This window comes from Tenrec ecaudatus, chromosome X (assembly GCF_050624435.1).
Source record: "Tenrec ecaudatus isolate mTenEca1 chromosome X, mTenEca1.hap1, whole genome shotgun sequence".
In the NCBI taxonomy this organism is placed as follows: domain Eukaryota; kingdom Metazoa; phylum Chordata; class Mammalia; order Afrosoricida; family Tenrecidae; genus Tenrec; species Tenrec ecaudatus.
This window is the reverse complement of record NC_134548.1, coordinates 84,528,679-84,555,424: the sequence shown is the minus strand read 5'-3', so window position 1 is coordinate 84,555,424 and position 26,746 is coordinate 84,528,679. Positions and strand designations below refer to the sequence as shown.

The window sequence follows — 26,746 nt, the reverse complement described above, 5'->3', positions numbered from 1 at the left end:
ATATGTCAACGAAAAGATGGACCAGAAGAGCCTTTTTGAATAAAGTCAAATTACGCCACTAGCACTTTCAGGTCATTAGGGATTGAATTAGACCCCCAGCCAAAAGGTGGAGGGGATCAAATGACGTCGACCGCCTTAGCAACAGGCCCCCAAAGTAGGTGAATTTCCGTAGCCAATCAGATTGTGCGCTGTGGCCGAGGGAGCCAATGGACGGCAGAAAAGGGAAGCGGTAGGACGCGCCAATTCTCTAGCCGGAGCCTCGGCCCAACAAAATGGCGGCGGCGGCGGCGTCGCTTTGTTTCCGCGGATCCTGCTGCGGTGGCAGTCGGGGTGGCCTTTAAGCCGTGCGGAGGCTCCATCACGAGCTGCAGTGACGAATCAGGCTGGTGCACTTCGACGGGACCCAGGCGCCCGGGAGCGCAGAGCGGCGCCCGACGGGGCTCCGAAGCCCACTAGGCACGGGAGCGAAAACATGACCGCTGAGCCCATGAGGTAAAACGCAGCCCCGTCGCACCCGCCCGCGGCAGCCTGGGCCGGGCGCTCTCGGACTCGGGCTTGTGAGGCTGCCCTGGCGGGCGGGTCGGCCCCGGTGCGGTGCAGCGGAAAGAGCGCTCCTGTTCGCTGTAGGTGTGAAGGTGCTCGGGCTTCTCCGGGAACGTTCCATCCCCGGGGGGCGGCGGTGCGGGTGCGGGTGCCGCGGGTGCGGGTGGGGGTGGGGCGCGGCGCGGCGCGGCCCGGGATGCGGTGCTTTTCCTCCGTCTCCTAACCGGGGCAGCTTGCCGGGCGTCCTCTGCTTGCTCTGAGACGGCTGTGGGATCGAGGCAGTCCTTGCTAACCTGTCATTCTTCTGAATCTTTGGGCCTACAGATTGCCTGGGAAGCATTAGGGTGGGAAGCGGGGGAGGGGCGGACGGGAAGGATGTGAGATCCTGGGACTTATTAGTGGCGATTGTACTATTGGGAGACGGGAAGGAACGGACGGAGCCTGGCGGGATCTCCCCCCACTCCCATTGCGACCTCTGGGGACGAGCCTTTGGGGGTGGGTGGGGTAGAGGTGGAGGTGAGTGGGTGTTGCCAGGTATTTACGTTTCTATTCTCCTGATCTTGAAAGAATCCTATGGATTTAAGTGTAGACTATGGAATTCTAATGCAAAGGTTTGCTTCCAGCGCACCCCTTGCTTATTACTTTTTGGGGAAGTCTACCTTTCATAGGTGCTAGGACAGATCTCAGATGGTTCCTTTATTAGGAAAGTTCCTAGTAGAAGTAACTAGACCCTATTTTTGTTTGCTTGTTTAGTCCCGAAGGAAGGGGTGGGGGCACGTTTCTCAGGATGTTTGGAAGTACGATTTATGGCCTGGAACATTTATGAGGCTGAGGATTTTTCTCATGCCTCTGATTTGCCTTTTGACAGTACCCAAAAATATGGGCACGTTATATGAATTGTAACTTACCCAGGTAGTTGGCCTGTTTCACAAGCAGTTTGGCGTTTGACTTTTCGACTAGTGAGGTGAATTAAGTGATTAAGCTACTCTTAAATGTATCTTTGGTGCCTAGCGGTGAAATAAAGTTGCAGGGAACCAGGATCAATTGTCAGACAAAATATGCCTTTGAGTAACTATTAGGATAGCATATGTTTTCAGAGTATTCTAGTTGGACTGTAGAATTTGGGAGCTAGCCAGTGATAACTTGTTTCCCACAGTAAGAAGTAGTAGGCGACAAATAGACGATGTTTCCATCCTTTTGAGAAAAATATACTTTATAATTTTTAGATTATAGATTTCTGGCTGGGTAAAAATTGTGACCTTGATTTCAGGATTTATGTTAATTGGCTCAAGTACAGCAAACCTTTCTTTATGGGACTTTGGGGACCATAGGGGCTACTCAGTGAAAGTTGTTGGCCGGATATTGTCAGGCTCATGTTCGTAACCTTTCAGTTAAATGGCATCTCTAGATATTATGCAGCTTTGCTCTGTCTTAGGAAATGTACATTTAAAACTGTAGGTTAAACATTGATTTGCTCTCTTTCTGTAAGGTGAACAAATGATGGATGCACAGAGTTTCAGAATAGAGTTATTCATTTTATTCCACGGGCAATTTTTCTTCCTGGTCTTGGATTTTTGTAGAGCTTGTGATGATTATCATGTTAGCTGACCCCACGTGTACAGAGAGTGGCATTGCTTCACAGTGTTCCGTGCTGTGGGAGACCTTTGAAAAGCGGGTTGCAGGCCTGCCTTTTGAGGTATTGTCAAGTGGGTTCAAGCCTCCCAACCTCTTGAGGGCTTAATTGCTTGGGCCACCTGGGGCTGCCTGTAATAATCATAGTAACTGAAACTGAGTGCTTATTCTCCTTTGTTCATGTAATCGTGATTAATTTTCACAATTATGTGGGTTCCTTAAAACCCACACGCACTGCTTTTAACTCCATTCCTACTCATGGCGACCCTGTGTATAGGGTTTCCGAAGCTCTGCAAATCTTTATGGGAGCAGATAGCCTCGTCCTCTTGCAGAGCAGCTGGTAGGTTTGAATCACCGATTTTGTCGTTGGCAACCCATCATTTACTTGACAGTGCCATCAGGGCTCTTACCCTTTTGGATAGATACTTGTCATTCCCCCCCCCCCATTTTATTGAGGAGGAAACAGATCAAAGAGTATGACCAAAGTTAGCTGGAATTGAACTTAAAGTCTTTGCCTCAGAGCTTGTTCTCAATCACAAGGCTTTGATGCCTCCTTAAACAGCTGGGTCTAGGCTGATTGTGATCATTTTAATTTAGCTCAAGTGTTAATGTGGAAGAAATACATACTAGTTGCTATGGACATTATTATTATATAATTTTAGTTTACTTAGTGGTACCAGATTTCCCCCATATTAGATCTTTCCTTAGAACTATTGAAAGTAGGAATGAAGATTCGTTCTAATTTTTACTGGCACTTAGGAAAAAGAAATAATCTAGGATTCTTTGGTGGAAAAATGGCTAAGCGACTAGAAGGAGGAAAATACCAATGATCTGCCTAAATATTTTAAATAATTGAGAGTTGATTATTCAGTATCTTAATCTTCATATGTTATTGTTTTTTTTAACATTTGTTGTTGCTTTTAAATAAGATTGGTTGGTTTCTTTAGATCTTTGGTATTAGAAAAGATGAGGCTCTGACAATTGGTAAACTTAGCTTTATTTTCATATAAAGAGCTTAGTATTGGGAAATTTGATGGGACTTGTTATTCTAACTCAGATGACATCTTGATATGACAACAGTATAACCTTTAAAGAGGCAGTTGTTTAAATTCTAAGGAAAGATTATTTTCCTGAAAAAAGAAACTAAACCCACTGCCAGAGTTGATTCTAACTCATAGTGACCCTAAAGGAAAAATAGAATGAAAAGATACTGGGATTTTTTTCTGAGTACCCAGTTTGCAGAATGCTATGGATGACTGAAAATTTAACATCCTTTTAGCCCATTTTAAATTTCTTCTAGTTTTTATTATTCTTTCTTTTGGTTTGAGGTTGGTCCTGTTTTATTATTGTTCTTGGGCTTTTCTTTTTGTATGATTTTCTTTATATGAAAACAGTATAGGTAAATCTGTAGAGACAGTAATTAGATTAATAGTTTCTTAGAGGAGGTTGTGGGAAAATGAGGAGTTAATGAGTACAAAAATAAAGCAAATGTTCGCTTTTATTTGAATGTAACTTAGGATAGCTAGAGTAGAAGTGCTCCCGAGGGTCTCCGAGGCTGTAAATCTTTTTTTATTCATTTTATTAGGGGCTCATACAACTCTTATCACAATCCATGCGTAGATCAATTGTGTAAAGCACATTTGTACATTCATTGCCCTTATCATTAAAAAATCAGTTATGATGCAGTCCTGCTCATGAAGAGACCACTGTAGATGTGGGTTCTATAGCAAAGTGGGTGAAGAAAGTGGGTGGTGCCTGGCTATAAGGCAGAATAGTGCCTGGGTCTTCAAAGCTTGTCTTGAAACAAATAGTCATCTAAGTGAAGTGACAGCCAAAGTCTACATGGAAACAAGCACACCAGCTTGTGTGATTCAAAGTCTGTAAACAATAGAATCTACTATCAGAAGAGGGAATTGATTAGTGTCTAAGCACAGTTTGCAGAAGGGTATGATGACAGTTTAAGCCTGAAATCCATGTTCAGAGTCCCTACTCGGATTAAGCCTCCATTGAATTCTCTCGGACCAGTGACTAGCAATGTGTATAGTGTGCTTTCAGACAGAATGCATCAGAAAGGGAATTGATGCAGATATATTTAGGTTAATTTTAACATTATCATTTGTTTTCCCTTCTGATCTATTTTTCATTTTCTGCTTTCTTCTGGAATGAGGTTTTTCTGTATTTTATGGTGCTATTTCTGTTGGGTTGTTTTTGCTTTTCATATGATTTTCTTTATATGAAATCCAGAATAGGTAAATCTACAGGCTGTAACTATTTTCTTAGGGTTATGGCAGCAAAAATTGGGGGCAAATGGGAAGCTAATAATGAGTACAAAAATTAAAATGTTCTAAAATTGTTTGTGGCGATAACTGCACAACTCTTTAATAAATTCAAACCAGGGAAAATCCATGAGAAGCAAATTGAAAAACTATGCACGAAACCAAGAGACCTACATCTTAAAAATAAACCATACTCATACATAGGAAGACTTGTGTGAAAATGTCAATACTACCCAATAGGTAGATATAGATATCTATGTAATCGCATTTCAAATTCCTACAGCATTGGTAGATGGGAGATTTTACATAGAGAAAGGCCCTGGATAAGTAAAGCATTATTGAAGAAAAACAACAAAATAAAAGGCTTCACACTACCTGATCTCAGAACCTACTGCACAGCCACAGTAGCCGAAGCAGCCTGGTTCAATGACAGACATTGTGGAACAGAATTGTGAATCCAGGTGTAAATACACCCACCTACAGAGAGCTGATTTTCAACAAAGGGTCAAAGTTCATTAAATAGAGAAGAGACAGTCTTTTTAACGAATTGAGCTAGCAATATTGGTTATCTATCTGTAGAAAAGTGAAATAGGACCCATACCTCACACAGTACATAAAAACAAGAGATTTTAAAAAAAACAACTCACTGTCATCAAGACAATGCCTCCTCATTGCAGTGATCCAAGGAAATGACATATACTTCCGTTTTTTTCCCAGAGGTCATTAGACCACTATCCCCTGAAGCTACTTGTACCCTTGCTGGGATGCTGCTGTGTTTGGCTTTAAAACTACTTAATTGCCTTACTTACCACATTCCAGAGTTGGAACATACTGATTGAGCTTAAAAGGAATTTTTACTGCAGGGGAAAGGGCTCTTAAATTTTCTTCTGTAAATATATATTTTAAAAATATTTTAAGTATATATTCATAATTTTATTGGCATATGCTTCATATATCTATAATTTAATCATTCAGCCATATTCAGAAGAGTTATAAAAATCATTACCACAATTTCAGAACATTTTTTTCCTCCTCTGTCATGTCCCTAGGTAATTCTTAATTGAGTTAGTCTATAGATTTACTTAACCCTGGATTTCATATAGAGAAAATTATACAAAACGGAACAGGAATCATGCAAACAAAGTACCTGACCACAATGACTAGACAAAACATAGAAAACCTTCAATAAAAAGAAAGCAGAAAATAGTCAAAATGGAAACAACTTTAAAATGGGTCAAAAGGGAGATCAGATGATAAGGTGTCATATTGTGACCTAACCACAGCTGCCATAATATCAAGGCTGTTCACATGTTTGAACTGGGCTCAGAAGGGGTTCACCAGAACCTTAATCCACCCGGGGCTGTGTTGGCTTCTTTCTTGATTTCTTTGTCACATATGTACTGTGCCTGATTGCTGCTTCTGTTGCCTTGTGGTCGTTATTAGTGGTGTGTGTGACCTGCAGTGTGTGACCTGTGGGGTAGTTGTGTCTGTCAGTGGGTGTGAGACCATTAATAGGGGGCTGAAAAGCTGTTCAGAGAGGGCAAAAAAAGGGAAAACGAAAATAGGGCTGTATGAAAGGACAGAGAGTTAGTAAAACAAGGAAAACTGGAGAGAGAAGAGAAAAAGGAACAAAAATGGAAAAGGAAGGAAAGAAAAGAGAAAGACAAAGCGGGCATGGGGGGGGGTCTGCTGGGGCGGGGTTGTGTGTGATGGGAAGTACATAAGGGGAACAAAGCTGGAAGTAGCGCTGCCTGTGTTGAGATGTGCTGGACTGGCAAGTACAGGTGGAGAGAGGGGTGGGGCAAGGGGCACGCTGAGGACGAAAGGGAAACCCCCCCCAGTGCTGCTTAAAAAGGGAGGTGCCGTCAGCAATCCCAGTGAAGGGCGAGAGTGGGTGCAGGGCCTGTGGCAGCAGTGGGGGTGGTGTAGGGGGATTTCTCAGAGCGCAGTGGGTGGTCGGTGACCTCATGCTGAATAGCCAGGGAGAGCGCTATCCACATAGGTCCACTAGTGGCTGTAGAGGTCGAAACTGTAGCCTGGGAGGGTGGAGGGATTAGGAGTGGGAAAGAGTTGTTCTATGATGGTGGACAGTGGGAGGTGAAGTGCTCCATGGTGGCTTCTTTATGGGAGTAGAAGTTTTCTACTATGGAGCATCTGGTGGTTTCAAACTTCTGACCTTGTTCAACTCAGCCCAGTGTGCAAGTAACCACTACACCACCAGAGTTCCCTTGGCACTGGGTGAAGGAAATGGAACAAAATGTGACTTGGATGGGGCATGCATGCATGCTATCTGTGGCTGGTCTTGTGGCAAGGCTTATGGGAGAAGGTAGGAAGTAGGAGGACAAAAACCAAGGAGGGCTTCTTCACTGAGCAGCCTGCTTGGTCTGTTATCTCTGCAGGGCCTTCCACGGCTGTAGAGAAGAGGGGAGGGAGTGCCTTTTCTGAAATGCCCTTTGTTGGTGTAGACTAAGAATCTGATTTCTGGATCTTGATCTGTATCCTATTAGTTCCCAGTAGCTTTCTTGTGAAATCTTAGGGATTTTACTTATACAGGATCATACAATTTGTGACTAGGGATAGTTGTACTTCTTTACTAATTTGAATGCCCCCTATTTCCATTTCTAACCTTATTGTTTTAACTAGGACTTCCAATACAATGTTGAACAAGTGTGGTGAAATAGGGCATTTAAGTCTGATACTTGGTCTCTAGGGGATACTTTCATGCTCTTTCTCTTGAGAATTATATTGGCTGTTTTGTCTAAAAGCCCTTCTCATGTTGAGAAAGTTCCTTTCTGTACCTATTTTGCTGAGATTTAAAAAATCTGGAATGGGCATTGGATTTTATCTAATGCGTTTTCTGTACCAATTGAGATTATCATGTAATTATTTTGTTTAAATTTTGTATTGGATAAGGTATATTGATTTTCTACTGTTGAATTATTCTTATATATCTGGTATGAATTCTTTTGTGTTGTATAGTTTTTTGATATGCTGGGTATAGCTATAGACTAGGATTTTGTTGAGATGTTGCATTTATATTCTTCAGGGATATTGGTTTGTAATTTCCTTTCTTGTAACTTTGCTTGAATTTGTTAATCAGGGTTTTGCTAGCTTCATAGAATGAATTAGAGTATTTCTTGCATTTATGTATTCTGAAATAGTTTGAGTAGTAATTGTCTTCTCTGAATGTTTGGTGGGATTCTTCAGAGAAGTCATCTGGGCCAGGACTCTTTTTCCTATTGGAAGCTTTTATGGTTTTTAACCTCTTAACATTTCTTTTGCTATGGATCTATTAAAATTTTCGAATTTGATGGACTATGATGTTTTGTTTTTGGTTAGTTTGGTCAGTCTATCGTCAATTGTATTGATATTTTCTCTTTTATATATTGATCTTTTCAAAGAACCTACTTCTGGTCTTGTTGATCTCTATTTTGTTGTGTTTCATTTTATTTATTGTGTAATCTCTATTAACATTCTTCCGGTGAATGTGACTTTTGCTCAAAATCTCTATTTGTTCAAGTTGTAGGGTAAATGGTTTGACTTTGCTCTTTTTTGGTTGTTGTTGAGTGAATTGCTGTAAAATGCCCTCGGAGTATTGCTTTTGCTGTGTCACAAAAGTTTTGGTGTGTCATGTTTTTATTTTCATTGAATTGTATGAATTTAAAACACACAACTTGGATTCATTCTGTTAGTACTTTTTAAACAAGCTGTCACTCAGTTTCCATGTATTTAATTTTTCCCTTGTGCTTCCTCTTACTGATTTCTATGATTAGAGAGTTGTGATCAAAGCAGATGCTTTGTATTATTTCTATGTTCTGCCTTTTCTTGAGGCTTGTTTTGTGACCTAAAATGTGGTGTGTTTTGGAGAATGAACCATGTATGTTAGAAAATAGTATATACTTTGCTGCTGTTGGGTCGAATGTTTTGTATATGAGATCAAGTTGATTGATTTTATCATTACCTACTCTTGTTTCTTGTTGACTTTGCTGAAAGTGGTCTGATATGGGGGAGGGTGTTCTGCTAGATGTTAGACCTCAGGTGCCACCTGGCTGTAGGGAGTAAGAGGCCCTACTGATCTGCATGTCCTTGATGTAGGTACCTAAGTGTAGCTGATAGTGCCTATGGTTCATGAACACGTGGTACTGGTGACTGCAATGAGGAATAGGTACTGTTGTTCTATGGATCAGTGGGTCCCTGGCACAAGTCGCTAAGGGGCAAGTGTCATAGATGCCCGTGCCCCTGGCTTGGGGGCTTGGAGTGGGGCGGTGATGGGTGCTTTTGGACTCCGATAATGTGCAGAGGAGGGATATATTAAGGAATCCAGAGGGGGCCACTGTTGGTCTGCGGGTCATGAGCATGGGATTTGGGTGGGTGAGGTAAGTGCAATAAACTTTCAAAGGGTGGGAAGGGAAGCACTCTTTCCTGGCTCTGTAGGTGCTTACAGACTTGGTCTTGCTTGGTGCACCAGTTATGGGGGCTCTGGAGGGGAATGTTTTGTCTTTATATGGCTGCACAGTTGGCACCTTGGGGGTCTGTAATTCTCCATGTCCATCATTTTTGTATAGTCTGTTGTTAATACTTGGCCCTTATTATGATTCTGTAGTCTTCCTTTGAATGCTCAGTGTTCCAACTTCAAAATCCGATACTGCTAGGAACTACCTACATTCTATGGGTGAGGAGACAGCGATTGTGACCTCCCGATGTGTCAGTGGGCACTCAGTAAAGGCTGGGCACAGGGCAAATAGTGGCTTGGGCTTTAGGTAACCATACAGGCCAACTTCAGCTACCTCCAGACCAGTGACAGCACCCCTTCTCCAGCTGACTGGGTGTCTGCCTGTACAAACTCTGGGCCTTCCTACTTCCTGGAAACAGAGGTCCTGTGGATACCTCTGCATTTCTTTTTTTTACCTCTGCATTTCTAAGGAGCCTAACACCCACCATGTGAAGAAGTATCCAGGGTGGGGAGCAAGATGGACAAGCCAGGCCAGCTGTTTTGTCTCCTACCCTGGTCCAATCCACTTGCTTTGTGTTTGGGCGTTTGTTTTGAGAGGCTTATAGTACCATCTGGTAGCAAAAAACACATCTGGTGTGTTTTTTAAAGTGAGATTGAAATGATATCTCTTCTTGTGATTGATTTCAGTCAACATAATGTCTTTAAGCTTTATTCACATTGAAGCATGTATCAAGACTTGAATTTTCATTCTTTTACTCTCCCCGGTCTTGAATTTTCTTATTGAGTAGTATTTCATTGTTTGTAAAGGTAGTCCTAGACTTTGACCTATTTAAATTATAAGGAACTGCTCTTAGTCCATAAGAGTATCTGGTACATTGCATCATTCTGGGAGAAAGTTATAGAAAAACCCATTAAGGGAATTTCTAAGTTATGAACACCCTCCTATCTTATCAGAATATTTTGATGGAAAATCATTCATATAGAAAGAATTAAAAATTTAGAAATTGATATTGGCTATCTAGAGGATCTCATAGATCACAAACATAAGGAATTTGCATATTAGAATTTAATGGATTTTGAGGAGGAAAGAAAGGCTGAGAAAAATATGAGGAAGGGGAGATGGTATAAAAAATTTACAGGGAAAGGATTAGCTGAAGCTTAGTTGCTTGAAAACATGAAAAGTCGATCATTTTCCTCAAGTTGATAGGCACATTTAGGATGCAATGAAATAAATGGGAAAAATGGACCAAGCAGACTTTTTATTAGAAATACCATTCCTTAAGAATATGCCAGTATCTTCACAAGTTACCATAACTGACAAGATACAGATGTTGTCTAACTCTTCAACATCAGAGTAAATTTTTATGATTCCTGTATTTTATGCATGTATATATGTATTAAAATATATCTGTAAACCTATATGTGATGTTTCCAAGTCCCCAAACTCAAACCAGTCCAAACTTACTGCCATGGAGTCAGAGCTGACTCATAGGGACCCTGTGGATTTCTGAGATTGTAACTGTTTAGGGAAGTAGAAAGGTCAGTCTAAGCTCTGAGGAGCTGCTGATGGTTTTGAACTGCTGAGCATGCGGATCACAGCCCACTGATTAATCACTACATGGCCAGGGTTCCAAATATAACTAAAGATAGTAATAATAAAAAGCAATATTATAAACACTTCAAAAGAAGGAAATTAGGTGTTCAATTTATGACACAACTGACAACAGCCATCAGAAAAGGACAACATTGTAAATTGGGCACTACCTTAATATACCATATTTTGTTTATCTGATGATCAATATTTAGATTATTTCCACTTTTGGTTGTGAATAGTGCTATAATGACTCTCTGACTCTGCATTTAAATCTTTTGGCTATATATCTAGGAGTGAAATTTCATGGCTATACAGTATTTTTATTTTTATTTTAAAAATTATTTTACTGGGGGCTCTTAACAGCTCTTACCACAATTCATAATCCATCCATTGTATCAAGCACATTTGTACATTTGTTGCCACCATCATTCTCAAAAAATATTCTTTCTACTCGAGCCTTTGATATCAGCTCATACTCCCCTCCCTCCCTCACGAACCCTTGATAATTTATAAATTATTATTCTTTAATGTGTTACACTGACTAATGTCTCCCTTAATCCACTTTTCTGTTGGCAGTCCTCCAGGGAGGGAGCTATATGTAGATCATTGTGATCAGTTCCCCCACCTTTCCCCTTACCTGTGTTTCCAGCTCTTATCTGGACCAGTGTACATGTTCTGGTCTAGCCGGATATGTAAGGTAAAATTGGGATCATGATAGTGGGGGTAGGGGGAGGAGGCATTAAAGAACTAGAGGAAAGTTGTATGTTTCATGGGTGCTCTATTACACCCTCACTGACTTATCTCCTCCCCATGACCCTTCTGTAAGGGGATGTCCAGTTGTCTACAGATGGGCTTTGAGTCTCCACTCCACACTCCCCCTCATTCAAAATATGATTTTTTGTTCTTTGATGCCTGATACCTAATCCTATCAACACCTTGGGATCACAAAAGCTGGTGTGCTTCTCCATGTGGTCTTTGCTGCTTCTCAGCTAGATGGCCACTTGCTTATCTTCAAGCCTAAAACCCCAGACGCTATATCTTTTGATATCCAGGCACCATCAGCTTTCTTCACCACATTTGCTTATGCACCCGCTTTGTCTTCAGCGATTGTGTCAGGAGGTGAGCATCGTGGAATGCCAGGTTAACAGAATTAAGTGTTCTTGCATTGAGGGAGTACTTCAGTAGAGGTCCCAATGTGCATCTGCAACCTTAATATGAAATATGTTTTTACGTACAAAGATCTGTTTCCCCATCATATATAAGTATATTTACATATATACATGCCTGTATTTAGACCTCTATAAATGCCCTTTGCCTCCTAGGTCTTTCCTCTATTTCCTTTTACTTTCCTCTACTCCCACTATTATGCTCAGCCTTCATTTGGGTTTCAGTAATTCTTCTCGGTTACATTGCCCTTGATCAAGCCCTACCAGGCCTCCTACACACTCCTCACCATCATGGATTCCCCTTGTTCATGGATTCCCCTCTTATGTATCTCTTTATATTCTTAAGTTTTGGGATAAATGTTTTATTATTTATTTTGGTAAGTGCTTTTTAAAGCCTACTGTGAGCCAAGACATTATTTGTAGAAGAATTTCCTAGCTTTTACACTTGATATTTTAGGTTGGATATTTCTTTGTGGCAGGCTGTCCTCTACTCATTGGATGTCAGTACCATCTCCAAACTCAAATTTTAACAATCTAAAATGTCTCCAGGCATTGCCAGATGTTCTAAAATGGTGGGGTGGAGCATTATAGCCTTTCAAAAAATATTGTAAATTGTATGACAGTTTACAGAACAAATCAGTTTCCCATTCAACAATTCATACACATTTTGTTTCATACTGTTGATTGTAATTCACACAATGTAGCCACTCTTATCCCACTCCCTTCTTGTGATTCCTACTTATCCCACGTCTTTCTGTCTCCATGCTTCCCTCTTCCTAACTGTTGTTCTGCCTTTTGGACTTTGTCCTTAGGCAAATGCAATCTATCTGATCTCAAATAGTTAATTATTTTAAAGAATGTATACATTATCTAGAGTTATTGTTCACATTATCAAACCAAATTCATTGCCATGGAGCCATACCAACTCATATCTACTGTATAGGACAGGGTAGAATTACCCCTGGAGTTTCTGAGACTAATTATTTAAAAAAAATTTAATTTCTTTTTTATTTATCATTTTATTGGGAGCTGTTACAAATATCATAACATTTCACATCAAGCAGTATTGTACGATTACTACCACAATCAGTTTGAAAACATTTTCTTCTTGAACCTCCTTGATATCAGCTCCCCTTTACCCTACCCCTTAGGGCATCTATCTATCTATCTATCTATCTATCTATCTATCTATCTATCTATCTATCTTAGTTTAATTTGCCATATCTTACATAATCCAATATATCCATTCACATACAATTCTGTTGTTCAATTCCATCGAGTGGGGTTATACAGTCATCAATGCTATCAGCTCCCTATTGCCCTCCTCCCTCCCTTTCTATACCCTCAGGGAACTATTTCTGTTACTATTCCTGAAATGTTATCTGTCTTGATTTTAATGTACCAAAGGATCTTAAATATATAAATTAACATACAGAAATCTAACATGATTAATGAGGTAAAACAAAAAGCATAGTAGTAAGTGGAGGAAATATTGAACAACCAGATGATGGTTATGTGGTTCATCAGTATTATGCCATCCTCTGTAATTATCATCCCTTGTGTATGGCCCTTCTGAGAGGAGCTGTCCAATTTTCTTACCAGTGGGTTTTGGGTGTCTACTACATCCACGCCCCTTCCCCTCGATTTAGTTGCTTGTTTTGAACTTCTGATACTTGTTCCCATTGACACCTCATGATCACACTAGCTGGTATGATTTTCCATGTGGGCTTTCTTCCTTCCTTGCTAGATGGCCGCTTGTTTGACTAAAAGTCTATAAGACTCCAGATGCTATATCTTTTAGTAGCCGGGCACCATCAGCTTTCTTCACCACATTTGCTTATGTACCGATTTTGCCTTCAGTGATCATGTCACGGAGCTGAGTATCATACAATGCCACATTGATAACAAACTGTTCTTGTATTCAGGTACAATTTAAGTAGAGGTTCAAAGTCCATATGCTTCCTTGTTGCATTTGCTCATATATACATTTCTAAACAAAGACATATATTTATTTATATACATACATACATTTTTCCTTCTTTCCTCTTTTTCCCCCTCCTGCCCTGCCTACTATTATGTTCCCCTAACATTGACCTCTCATTGATTCTTCTTTCATACAATTTGATTGATGAAGCACAACCAGAAAGGCTTCCCACTCCTCACCATCAATTTTTGAACACTTACTATTTCTTGTAACCGTTATTGTTGGCTCACCGCTCACCTCTCCCTGCCGCATCCCCCCTCCCTAGGAATTATCTGTCCAGTCGTTGTCTCTGTAAGATTGCCTATCTTGCCTCTCTTGTATAGATAAACACACAGGCAACATACAGATAGTCACAAATCTAACAGGGATCCTGACATTGAGCAGATGGTTATCTCCCTGTTAAATAGAGAGAAGTTCATCTTGTAAACCATCAGTCCAGTTCACATTTCTTTCAGGGTTACATGTCCTGGGTCCTGCTTACCTAACAGCACATACCCCTTTTAGTCTTCAGCATGTGTCTGAAAGGCGTGTATCTTAAAAGTCCTCATTGTTATTCCTGCAGTCATGAGATGGAGTGGTCTAGTGGCCCCCTTCCCCATTACACCTTTAGACTTTCAGTGTGGCCCCCTTGTGAGTAACCCCCAACCAGTTCAGATTGGGTGCCAAGTGCTGCCCCCCAAGTCAGATGTCTACAATTGGGATTCCTCGGGGACTTCGTGGCTTCGCTCCAGTCACTGGTCTGTTGCACTCCCCTCTTGGTTTGCCCCCATTTGGGCAGGTCAGACCGGCTGCTCTCTGAACTGTATCTTCAGGGCTGTCCTCTTTAGTGCTATCATTTAGGGGTAGGACTGCATGTCCCGAGCTGAGGCTGGCCCTGGGAGACTGCAGCTCTTTAAAGGAGTAGAAAACCTTTCTCCCGAGGTGTGCCTGATGGCTTTGAGCTGCTGATCTTGTGGATCCCTGCACAACATGTAAGGACTGTGTTAACAGGGCTCCTTGTTCATTTTATAAATCTAGCTATTGTTTGGCTGAAAATTGAGCCACAGAGTAGAACCATTCCTTAGTGTTTCTGAGAGACTGTAAATCTTTATCTGTGTAGTCATCCTTCTCTGTAGGACCAGCTAGTGGGTTTGAACTACTAACCTTGCTGCTAACAGCCTAATGCTTATCCTGCAATGCCACAAGGTCCCCCTGCCCCTCTTGACAGCCATTTTTGGAGCACCACTGTTCTTTTTTAAAAATCATTTTATTGGGGGCTCTTACAGCTCATAACATTTCATACATCAATTGTTTCAAGCATATTTGTACAGCACCACTGTTCTACATGGTACACAGTCACCCATAAGCATAAAAGACTGAGTGTAGTCGTAGAGTAACTGTTTAGCTATAGTTACAGAGATACAAGTTAAGAGATGAGGGAGAACAGCAAAATTGTCATAGAGAATTCACAGAAAGGATTTAGTGAAGTAGGAGATGATGGATTTTAGTTTGGTGTGATAATAACAATGTAATACATTGGTGATTAAAGAGGGGAAATGTTCTATGGTGGAAAGGCAATGTCTAGAGACATTCATTGGTAGAAGCGCTCTCAAGTACCATAGGAACAGAAAGACGTTAAGTAGATAGGAAAGGTTGCAGAGTTCGTAAGGAGGCTAAAACGGTGAGTTAAGGGCTGATTTCACTATAGGATTTAAAAAATTCATTTTTTGTTCATATTTAAATTTAGGTTTACCTCTGTCTGTCTGAATGATCCAGACATAGACTGAAATACAAAAAGCAAACAAATTCTCACCTTCCTCTGTGCTATGATTTTTCAGAAACTGTGGTAATATCATACCTAGCAAAATGTTTACTATTTCACCAGTAGTGAAAGGAGTGCATCGGTGTCTTGTTTATCAATCTTTTAAAAAATCATTTTATTGGGGGCTCATACAGCTCTTATCACCATCCATCCACCCACCCACCCATCCATCCATCCATCCATCCAGCACATTTGTACATTTGTTGCCATCATTGTCAAAACATTTTCTTTTTATTTGAGCCCTTGGTATCAGCCCCTCATTTTTTATTTCCTGTTTTCATTCCACTTTTTCTTCTAGTCCTTGTGAACTTTGTCCTTGGGCAAGTTTTAAGCTGTGTTTATCTCATTAGTGTTATTGTTCCACGTATAGACCTGTGTGTTGTTTCACTGAAAAGTCAGCCGTGGGGTGAGTACTTTTCCAGACCTAAAGAGTGATTAAGGGCCACATTCTCAAGGGTTCCAATAATCTCTGATGCCAGTTTCTGATCTTCTTTGTGACTTTGAGTTTTGTTTCATATTTTTTACCCACTCTCTCCACGACCATCTAACGTGATCCTTTTCAGAGCAGTTGGTAGTGGTAGCAGGGCATCCTCTATTTTTTGTGGTCTCAGGGTCATAGAGACTGATATATGTGTGGTCCATTAGTCCATTGGACGAATTCGATGGTTCAGGAGTTTTTTTTTTTTGGGAGGTTTTGAGTACTGGTAAGTTACTTTTCACTTCTTATGAGTCTACAAAAACTTTCTATTTTCTCTTGAATTAATTGTGAAAGTTATGTGCATTCAAGAATTTGTCTATTCTAGTTTGTCCAGTGTGTTGCCATATAATTGTTCACTATATTCTGTTGTTATGGATTAATTTAATGTTCTTCCAAAGTAGGTGTTATAAATCCTAACCTTTATGCCTATAGTTATAATCCCATTGGGAACCGGTTGCTTTGGTTGTGTTACTAAAACCCGATTTAGCATAGGGTTATCTTCTGAGATATAAAAGAGATTCAGTAAGGGAGCTGAGAAGTGATATGGTTAACATAAATGTGGAGGTACATGGAGCCTTTTAAACAACCAGGAAGCAGAACTTAAGGAGAAATGGACCTTCCTCCAGAGCCTACAGAGAGAAAGTCTTCTCTTAGAGCTAGCATTCTGAATTTGAACATCTGGTCTTCTGAACTGTGAGAAAATTTATGTTTGTAAAAGCTATCCATTTTTGATTGTTTCTATTTGAACAGTATTGGCTAACTGTGGCATCTTTAATAGTTATCTTTATTTCTCTTGGGTTAATTATGTTGCTTTTGTGATATTAAGTGCCGTTGAGCTGATTTTTGACTCAGGATGGCCCTATGGATGCGGAATGGGAGAGTGCCGTGGCTTGCACAGTCCTCACGGTCCTTTGCTGTTTTTGACCTTGTTGTTACAGTCATTGTGTCAGTCCATCTTAAGGACCTTCCTCTTTTTCGCTGACCGTTTACACTACCAAGCATGATGTCATTCCTGATAATATGCCTAACACATGTGAAATGAAGTCTTGTCATCGTTGCTTTTAAGGAGGATTCTGGCTGTAATTTTCCAAAACAGATTTGCTTGTCTATTAGTCCAGAGTACACTCAATTTTCTTCACCATCATCATGATTGAAAGGCATTACTTCTTAAATTTTCCTTATTTTCATTGTTTAGCTTTCACATACACATGGGGTGAATAAAAATAGCATGCCTATGTCAGGCACACACACCCTAGTCCTCAAAGTCACGTCTTTGCTTTTTAATATATCTTATGCAGCGAATTTGGTCAATATCACATGTCATTTGATTTCTCTACTGCTGATTTCACAAGTGTTAATTGTGAATCAAATTAAAATGAAGTCCTGAAAAACTTCAATCTTTTCTCTTTTTATCATGATGTGCCTTTTTTATGTTGTTTATTGATCCAGTTGTGAGAATTTTGTTAATGGCTAGTTGTAATATCCCATTTTTCACATAATTTGGTTATTTGCATCTGTTTTATTTTTATTTAGTTCAGCGAAAAGGTTGTCAAATTTATATGTGTATTAAAAACAGAAGAAATCCCCCCCTCTGTTTTTCTGTTTTTAATTTTATTTATTTCTATTCTGCTGCTTATTACCTCCTTTTCTTTTGGTAAGTTTAAGCTTTATTTGTTCTTCTAGTTCTGAGAGTTGTTGAGTTAGGCTGTTAATTTGTGATCTTTCTTTTTTTTGTTTTATGTAGGTAATTATTGCTATAAGTGTCCCTCTGAGTACTGCCTTCGCTGCATCCCACAAGTTTTGGTATGTTGTGCTTTCATTTTCATTTGAATCTTTGCAATTTGTAATTTCTCTTTTAATTTCTTCCTTGATCACTTTTAGTAGTTAACAGTATGTTTTAAAATTTCCATATGTTTGGATATTTTCTGTTTTTTTAATGTTACTGATTTAGCTTCACGTTGTTGTGGTTAGAGAAAAACTTTGTATGATTTCAGTATTTTAAAATTTATCAAGACTTTGCTTTGTGACCTGACATGTGGTCTATCCTAGAGAATAAACCGTAAGCACTATTTTAGAATGTGTATTGTGTTGTTGCTAGCTGCAAGGTCAACTGTCTGTTCTCATAAAGATTTTCAAGCCTTGGAAACCCAATATCAGTCAATAAGAGTCAGAATCGACTTGATGATTGCAGTTATATAGTAACTGCCAAACTGTTTCCACAGTGGATACATTATTTTATGATTTCACCAGTAATGGATTCACATTACATTTTCTTCAGACCTTCTCAACGTTCTATTTTAAAAAATCATAACTATCCTTTTTGTTTTTATTGTTATCAAGTTGCCAAACAGATCAGTGTTACCCATAAGGTTTTTATTGGTTGGTTTTCAGAAGTAGATTGCCAGTAATTTCTTCGAAGTCTGTCTTATGATAGGAGTCAAATACAATTTCATTATTCTTTTGATTTGTGTTTTCTTAAAGACAAATGATGCTGTATGTCTTTTATTGTTGGCCATTTGTGAATCTTTTTTGCCCATTGTTTTCCACTGGATTTATTTTCCTTTTGTTTTAGGAGTTTTTTGCTTTTAAGTTAAAGTCTTTATCACATGCGTAGGTGTACTAATTTTTTCTCCCAATCTACAGGTTTTGCTTCACTTTGTAATTAGAAGGCCTTCCATGGTCAAATATTTTAACTTTAAGTCCAACTTGATTTTTCTTTAGTGCTCATGGTTTGGTGTCATATATAAGAATAGTTATTAGACTAGGTTCTAGAGTATTACTTGCTTTCCCCTCAGCGTTTTATGATTCTACCATCATGAAAAAATTCAAGTCTTAAGTTGCAATATTGAGAGATACTATGGACAAAATATTGAACAATGCAGGAAATAACAAAAGAAGATGGAAAGAATACACAAGAGTCACTGTACCCAAAATAACTAGTTGATATTCCACCATTTCAGGAGATAGTATGTGAGCAAGAACCAAAGGTGCTAAAGGAAAAAGTTCAAGCTGTGCTGAAGGCATTAATCAAAAACAAGGCTCTAGGAATTGATGGAATACTAACTGAAATGTTTCAACAAGCAGATGAATCACTTGTCTATGCTAGGAAATTTGGAAGACAGCTACTTGACCAGCTTACTGGAAGAGACCCATATTTGTACTCATTTCAAAGAAAGTGACCCAATAGAAAGCTCAAATTGTAGAACAATATCATTAATATTACATGCAAGTAAAATTTTGCTGAAGATCCTCCAACTACAGTTGCAACAGTGTATTGATTGGTAGCTACCAGAGTTTCAGGCTGGATTCAGAAGAGGACGTAAAACAAAAGATATCGTTGCTGATGTCAGATGAATCTTGACTAAAAGCAGAGAATACCAGAAATATGTTTACTTTTGTTTGATGGAATGTGCAGAAAAGATTGTGTGGATAACCTTGACTATGAATAACTGAGAAGTAGGGAAATTTCAGAATACTTCATCATGCTCGTAATGAACTAGTAGATGAATCAAGAGGTAGTTGTGTGAACAGAACAAGGGAATAATAGTGTATGGTTTAACATCAGGGAAGGTGTGCACCAGGGTTGTATCGTCTCACCATACTTAGTCTGTATGCTGAGCAAATTATCTGCGAAGCTGGCTTATATGAAAAAGAATGTGGCATCAGGATTGGAGGAAGACTTATTAACAACCTGTGATACGCAGATGGCACAACCTTACTTGTTCAAAGTGAAGCATTTGCTGGTGAAGATCAAGGATTATAACCTTCAGTATAGATTACAACTCAATGTGAAGAAGACCAAAATCCTCACAACTGGACCATCAGGATAAATGAAAAGATTGAAGTTGCGATGAATTTTGTCTTACTTGAATTAGCAATCAGTATTCATGGCAGTAGCAGTCAAGAGATCAAAAGTGGGTTTCATTAGGCAAATATGCTGCATGAGACCTTTAAGAGTCTTGAAAAGCAAGGAGGTACGTTGAGGACTAAGATGCGCCTGACCCAAGCCATGGTGTTTTCAGTTGTCTCATGCACGTGAAAGTTGTACATTGAATAAGGAAGACCAAAGAAGAATTGATGAATTTGAATTGTGGTGCTGGCATAGAATATGCAAAGTACCATGGACTGCTAGAAGGACAATCTATCTTGGAAAAGTATGGCCAGAGCGCTCCTTAGAGGCAAGGATGGCAAGACTCTATCTTACGTACTTTAGACCATTTTATCAGGAGAGATCAATCCTTAGAGAAGGATGTCATGCTTGGTAAACTAGAAGATCCGCGAAAGAGGGAAGGCTCTCAATAAGATTGATTAGCATAGTGGCTGGTAGTACTGAGCTCAGACATAGAAAAAAATTGTGAGCATGGCACAGGACCATACAGTGTTTTGTTCTGTTGTGCATTGGATTACTATGGGTCGGAACCTACTTGATGCAACTTAACAAAAGCTTAATATTTAAGCCATTGATCCATTTTGAGTTTAATAAATATATTGTATGAAATATGGGTCTGCCTTCATAATTTTACATGTGGAAATCCAACATGTGGTTCATTTAAGAACCTATTCTTTATTGAATGGACTTAGCACCCTTGTCAAAATCAGTGGACTATTATTTTTGAGTCCTCAGTTTTGTTTCACATATACCAGTAGTACCAGACTGTTTTAATTATTGTTAACTTTTTAAAATTAAAAGATTGCTTTATTGGGGGTTCTTACAGCTCTTTTAACAATCTGCACATCTATTATATCAAGCATATTTGTACATATGTTGCCATCATTATTTTTAAACATTTGCTTTCTATTTGAGCCCTTGTTATCCTTCCTCCCTCCTTGTTAACTTTAGTTATGTTTTAAATTGAAAAATGTAGCTCCTCTTTCTTTGCTACTACTTTTTCAAGATTTTTGGCTTTTTAGAGCCTTATTGAATTCATATCTATTTAATGTTTTTCTTTTCCATTTCAGCACAAAAACGTCCATTATAATTTTGATTGGGATTATATTGGATTTATAGATAGTTTTGAGTAACACTAGTAACATTTTAGTAATGTTAAATCTTCCAGTTTATGAACATGAGATGCCTTTCTGTTTATTTAAATCATTTTGAAATTTGTTACACATATATATTTTTAAAACTTTATTTTGCATTAGGTGGGGGCTTACATTTTAGATCATTTTGGGTTTTGTTTGCTTTTTAAAGTTTTTTTTTCTTTTTAAAGTTTTATTAGCACTTCATCTATGTCATACAATTCAATAATCCAATCATATCAAGAAAGTTGAACAATTCTCACCACAATCAATTCTAGAACATTTCTTCTTATATGTACTCATGTAATCATTTTTTAAAATTGTGGCAAAAATATACACAACAAAACAGTTCTCCAATTCCACAACTTCTACATGTTTAATTCAGTACTATTGATTATACTTTTTTGCTGTACAACCATTATTGATATCCTTTTCTAAATTAGCTCATCACCGCTAACAAAAACTCAACGCCCTCTAAGCAACCATTCTTCCTCCTTCTCCCATGGTAACCATTGGTCAAGTTTGGTTTCTTTTTTTTTTTTTAGTAGTTTCCTTGATATACAAGGGGTAACACCCCCATCCCCAAATGGTTAAAAAAAATGGTACACATTTTTTCCCACTAGGCAAGTGTCAAGCAACTCACTCTGATTGAGTGCACCCAGTGGTGCCACCTGGGAGGTTTCTCTGGTCACAGTGAATTTTTTTGTAACAGCAGTTTCGCTTGAACCTTGTTTTTTGTGATGGCCGATTTAAGAGAACAGCATGCAGCTGTGAAATTTTGGTTCCTGCTTGGAAAAATTGTCATGGAAACTGTTGTGATATTGAACACAGCTTACAAGGACAGTGCTATGGGGAAAAACTAGTGTTACGAGTGGTTTTCTCATTTCAAATAGATGAAATGTCAGTTAATGACAAACCTTGTTCTGGATGTCTGTCAACTTCCCATATGAATCAAAGTGTCATACTGTTACTCAAACTTTCTATTTAGAGGTTCTGAAAAGATTGTGTAACAGTGTGCGACAAAAAAGTGCAGATGGGGAATAGGCTTTGCCACCCCGACAATGCACATGACTAAGCAGCCATCTCAGTGCGCCAGCTTTTGGCGAAAGCAGCATGCTTCTCTTGCTCCACACACTTAGGCGTCTAACCTCACTCTGGGTGACTTCTTTTTGTTCCCTGGAATGAAGAGAGATAGGAAAAGACAGTGACTTGGTAACATAGAAGAGGTGAAGAAAAAAACGAGGGAGGTGCTGTAAGTCATCTAAACAGATGAGTTTGAAAAATATTTCCAAGACTGGAATCGCAGATTTGACACATGTATTACCTTTTGAGTAGCAGCTGAGTGCTTAAGCATTGCATTGGAATTAGTTTTAAATTTCCTTTTTGAGACTTTTTTCATTCTTGGCGTTTAGTAATAAAATGGATTTATATATATTGGTGCTATAGCATGCAACTGTGCTGAATTTGGTTTTTATCTCCAGTAACTTCTGTGTGGAAGTTTTGGTAAGTTTCTCTATACTGAATCATGTCATCTGTTAACTAGAGAAGTTTAAACATTCCTCATTTAGATTATAGATATGTAAGTGTGTGTGTGTGTATATATATATATATAATTTTTTTTCTTTTTCCTTAGTTCACTGGCTTGAACTTCCCTGACCCTGTTGAATAGCACTTTTGAAAGTTGGTTTATTCATCTTGTTCCTGAAAGATAATCTTTCACCATTGAGTTTGATGTTAGCTATTGCTTTTTTATAAATGCTCTTTATCATGTTCAATATTTTATTTTTTATTCCTTATTTATTAGATATTTAAAAATTGTTTAAAAATATAGCACAATATTTGGCAAATTAATATTTTCACTTACACAATTTAATGGCATCATTACATTTTTCATGTTTTGCAACCATCACCAGTATCTTACAAAAATTTTCCATAACTACTGCAAGCTTCAGTGTTATTATCATGAAAGTGTATTGGGTTTCGTGAAATGCTTTTTCAAAATCAAGTGAGATGATTATCTCTCTTTTTTCCTTTCTACTAATGATGTGTATTATATTGAGTGCTTATGTTTAGCTGTCCTTTCACTTCTGTTTATAATCCTAATACTATTATGGCTTCTAGTATTTTGTTCAGCAATTTTTGCATTTATATTTATAAAGGATATTGAGCTGTAATTTTTTCTCTTAAAATTTATTGAACTTTCAATGAAAGTTTTCATAGCAAATTAGTCTCATTTAATAATTTCTGCACATATACATCATTACAATTGGTTACATCTTCCACATTGCATCAATAATTTCAATCAATCACAATATTCTGATTGTTCCATTTCTATTATTGCTTTCCTGGCCTTGACCTTGTGAACTTTGTTTAAAAGTAAATTTTGATTGGTTTCAAAGAGATTATTGTATTTGTTTGTTTTTTAATATAATACAGCTGGTTTTATTAGTTAACCTATTATATAGTTGAAAGATTACCAAGGGGAGTAGTTTTAGTTCAAAGTTCTAAGAATATGTTAAACTTAAAAGCTATTAAAAGCATTAAAATATTGGTTTCTCAGGGTTTTGGTGGGTTCTGTAAGGCTTTTTCTAAAACAGATTTAAAAGTTTGTTCTATATTTTTTGCCCAACTATCCCGGAGCATCTATTATTGACCTTGATCAGGTTTATCTGTCATGATAGCGAGACAGCCTCTAGCTCAGCTATTCTCAACCTTCCTAATGTTGCAACCATTTAATGTGGTTGTTCCTCATGCTGTGGTGACCCCCAACCATAACATTATTTTCATTGCTACTTCATCACTGTCATTTTGCTACTTTTATGAATCAGGCGACCCCTGTGAAAGGGGTTATGATCCTCAGGTTGAGAACCGCTGATCTAGTTCTTCTGTTCATTGTATATGTGAGGCCATAGTTCTTTTAGGCTATCTGGCCCTGTAAATGGGTTTCTTCTTTCAGTCTTTTTATTTTCTTTTCTCATTAGCTCCAGGTGAGACAAAAAGTTTTTGTACCTTAGCTGGCTGGCTGGCCACAAGCTTTTAAAACCACAGATGGTACTTAACCAAACTAGGATATAGATATATGGCACTTAGTACCAGTTGAATGAAATCCCATGAACCTATGGTCCTAAGCCTTCAGATCCTGTGAGGTATCTGTGATTTATGTTCCCATGTGATATATATATATATACACACACATACACACATATACATATATATAAACACATATATACATATATATAAGAACTTACGTGCAGTAGTCTCAAACATGTAGATCGATATGCCTACAGATACACTCGTAAATGCTGGTGTATGTGCACGTTTATCAAAATGTAGCATGAGGACTAGAGGAAGCCTTATTAACAACTTGGGATAAGCAGATGACACATCCTTTGCTTGCTGAAAGTGAGGATGACTTACAGCCCTTGCTGATGAAGATCCAGGATTGCAGCTTTCAATATGGATTAAACTCAATGTATAGGAAACCAAAATCCTCATAACTGGACCAATAGGTACTATCATGTTAAAAGGAGACAAGATTGAAATTATCGAGGATTTTATCTCCTTGGGACCACAATCAGTGCTTATGGGATCAGCCATCAAGAAATTAAACGATGTATTGCATTGGGTGATCTGCATAAGACCTGCAGAAGTGTTGAAGTTGCCTTTGAGATGTTATTTTGAGGATTGAGGTGTACCTGACCCAAGCCATGGTATTTGCAATTTCCTCTTATTCGTGTGAAAGATGCAGATTTAATAAAGGAAACTGAAAAGGATTGATGCAATTGAACCATGGTACTAGTGAAGAGTATTGAAAGTACCATTGAATGCCAAAAGAACAAATATGTCTTGTACTTATTGGTATAAGTGTAGCCAGAATGCCCTTTAGAAGTGAGGGTGGTGAGACGAAGTCTAGTTTGAATATGTTATCAGGAGAGATCGGTTCCTGGAAAAGGACATCATATCATGCTTGGTAAAGTAGAAGGTGAATAAGATCTCTTGTTTCTTCTTGAGTCAATTTTTGGCAGTTTGTTTCATTTTATATAGCTACATAATATTTTGGCATAACATTGCTATAGTATTTTCTTATACTTTATTTCATTTTTGTATTACTGGTTGTCAAGTTCCACATTCATCCCCATTTTCACTTAGGTTGCCTGCTCTCTAATTTTCTTTGTCAGTGTAACTAAATATTTGTCAGTTTTATGAATTCTTTCAAGGAATCTATTTTTTTTCTTTGATTCTCTTTGTGGCTTTTGTTTTCTCTATTTGATTATATTTGGTGTAATCTATTAAATATTCTTTCTTTTACCTTTGGAGATTGTAGATTTTCAGGAGTTAAAAAGGTAGGTTGTTGATTTGAGATAACTGCTATTATTTTAATTGTTTTACTATATGAATTATCTTCTGAGTTCTGACTTAATTATGTTCCATAAATTTTGTGATGTTGTGCTTTAGTTTTCATTGACTTTACTAATATTTTGTTTTCGCTCTTCATTTTCTTTGTTCTAATAGTTATTGTTTAATTTCCACATAACAGCATACTTTTTCTTTTTTTAGTTTGATTCACTTGTAGTAAAAGATAATTAGTGTAAGTTCTCCTTTTATAAAGAGCAAATCCAAAAAAAGAGCAAATCCAGACATCATATCATTCCATAGTCCAATCACATCAAGCATTATTGTGCAATTTCTACCACAATCAGTTCCAAAACATTTGCTTCCTTCTTAAACTCCTTGATATCAATTCTACCTCCCCCCATCCCCCAAGAACCCTTATTCTAGTTGTTTTCTCTCTAGGTTTATTAAGGGGGTATGGGGGAGGGAGGGAGGGAGGGGAAATGAGCTGATGCTAGGGGCTCTAGTAGAAAGAAAATGTTTTGTAAAAGATGATGACAACATATGTACAGACGTGTTTGACAAAATGGATATATGTATGGATTGTGATAAGAGCTGTAAGAGCTCTTATCACAAAGTAAAAAAAAAAATCTTGGTTGATACTTCTTTTCTTTCAGCATTTTATATGTATCATCCCAATGTCTTCTCTCCTAAGTGGTGTCTGAGGAGAAAGATTTACTGATGTTTAATCTGTAAACTAAAAATTTCATTTGCATGTATAATTTATTGACCGAGTAAATGCATAGAATTGTGCAACCATCAGCACAATCTATTCTTAGAGTCTCTTGTCACTGCAAAAACATCTCTCATGCCCATTAACCATCACATTTAAAATCTGAACCCTAGGCCCAAACAACCATTAGTCCCATTTTATGAATCCATGGCTTTGCCTTTTCTGGATATTTCATTTAATAGTAATCATATACTTTTTGCCCTTTATTTCCAACTTCTTTCACTTAGCCTACTATTTTGAAGGTTCATCCATCTATGCATGCATTAGGACTTCATTCTTATTTCCAAATAATAGTCTCTCTCTCTCTCTCTCTCTCTCTCTCTCTCTTTAAATATATATATATCACATTTGCTTATCTACTTATCTATTCATTGTTTGATAGAAATTTGCTTTGTTTTTGCTTTTATGAGTAATATAGTTCTAAAAATTCAGTCTTTGTGTTTACTATTTATCAGTTTGTTGTGTTTTGATGGCTTGTGTTTTGCTGTGACTTTCGAAACTATGTTACTGGTATTTACAGTATCAGCAGGCGAACAGGTTTGAGCAGAGCTTCCAGAGCAGACTATAAATAAGGAATAGGCTTTCTACATCAGAGCTCTGAAAACTTTATGGATAGTAGAACATTATCAGATACTGGAAAACCTCATGAATAGCAGTGGAACAATGTCAGAT

General features: G+C 38.2%; 1 protein-coding gene across 5 annotated transcripts in view; it reads left to right on the top strand.

The window, feature by feature from the left end:
• The first annotated feature begins 228 nt into the window (after positions 1 to 228).
• ATRX (ATRX chromatin remodeler) overlaps positions 229 to 26,746 on the top strand; it is a 241,168-nt gene continuing 214,650 nt past the window's right edge. For 2 of the 5 annotated variants that reach the window (XM_075539144.1, XM_075539145.1), the window contains exons 1-2: positions 247 to 492; positions 17,672 to 17,730. Coding sequence is in view for 3 of the 5 variants with exons in the window: in XM_075539142.1 (XP_075395257.1) it covers positions 473 to 492 (20 nt within the window). In the remaining 2 variants the exon portion in view is untranslated. Of the gene's footprint in view, positions 493 to 17,671; positions 17,731 to 26,746 lie in introns of all 5 variants that reach the window. The other 3 variants (XM_075539142.1, XM_075539143.1, XM_075539141.1) reach the window with 2 other exon arrangements.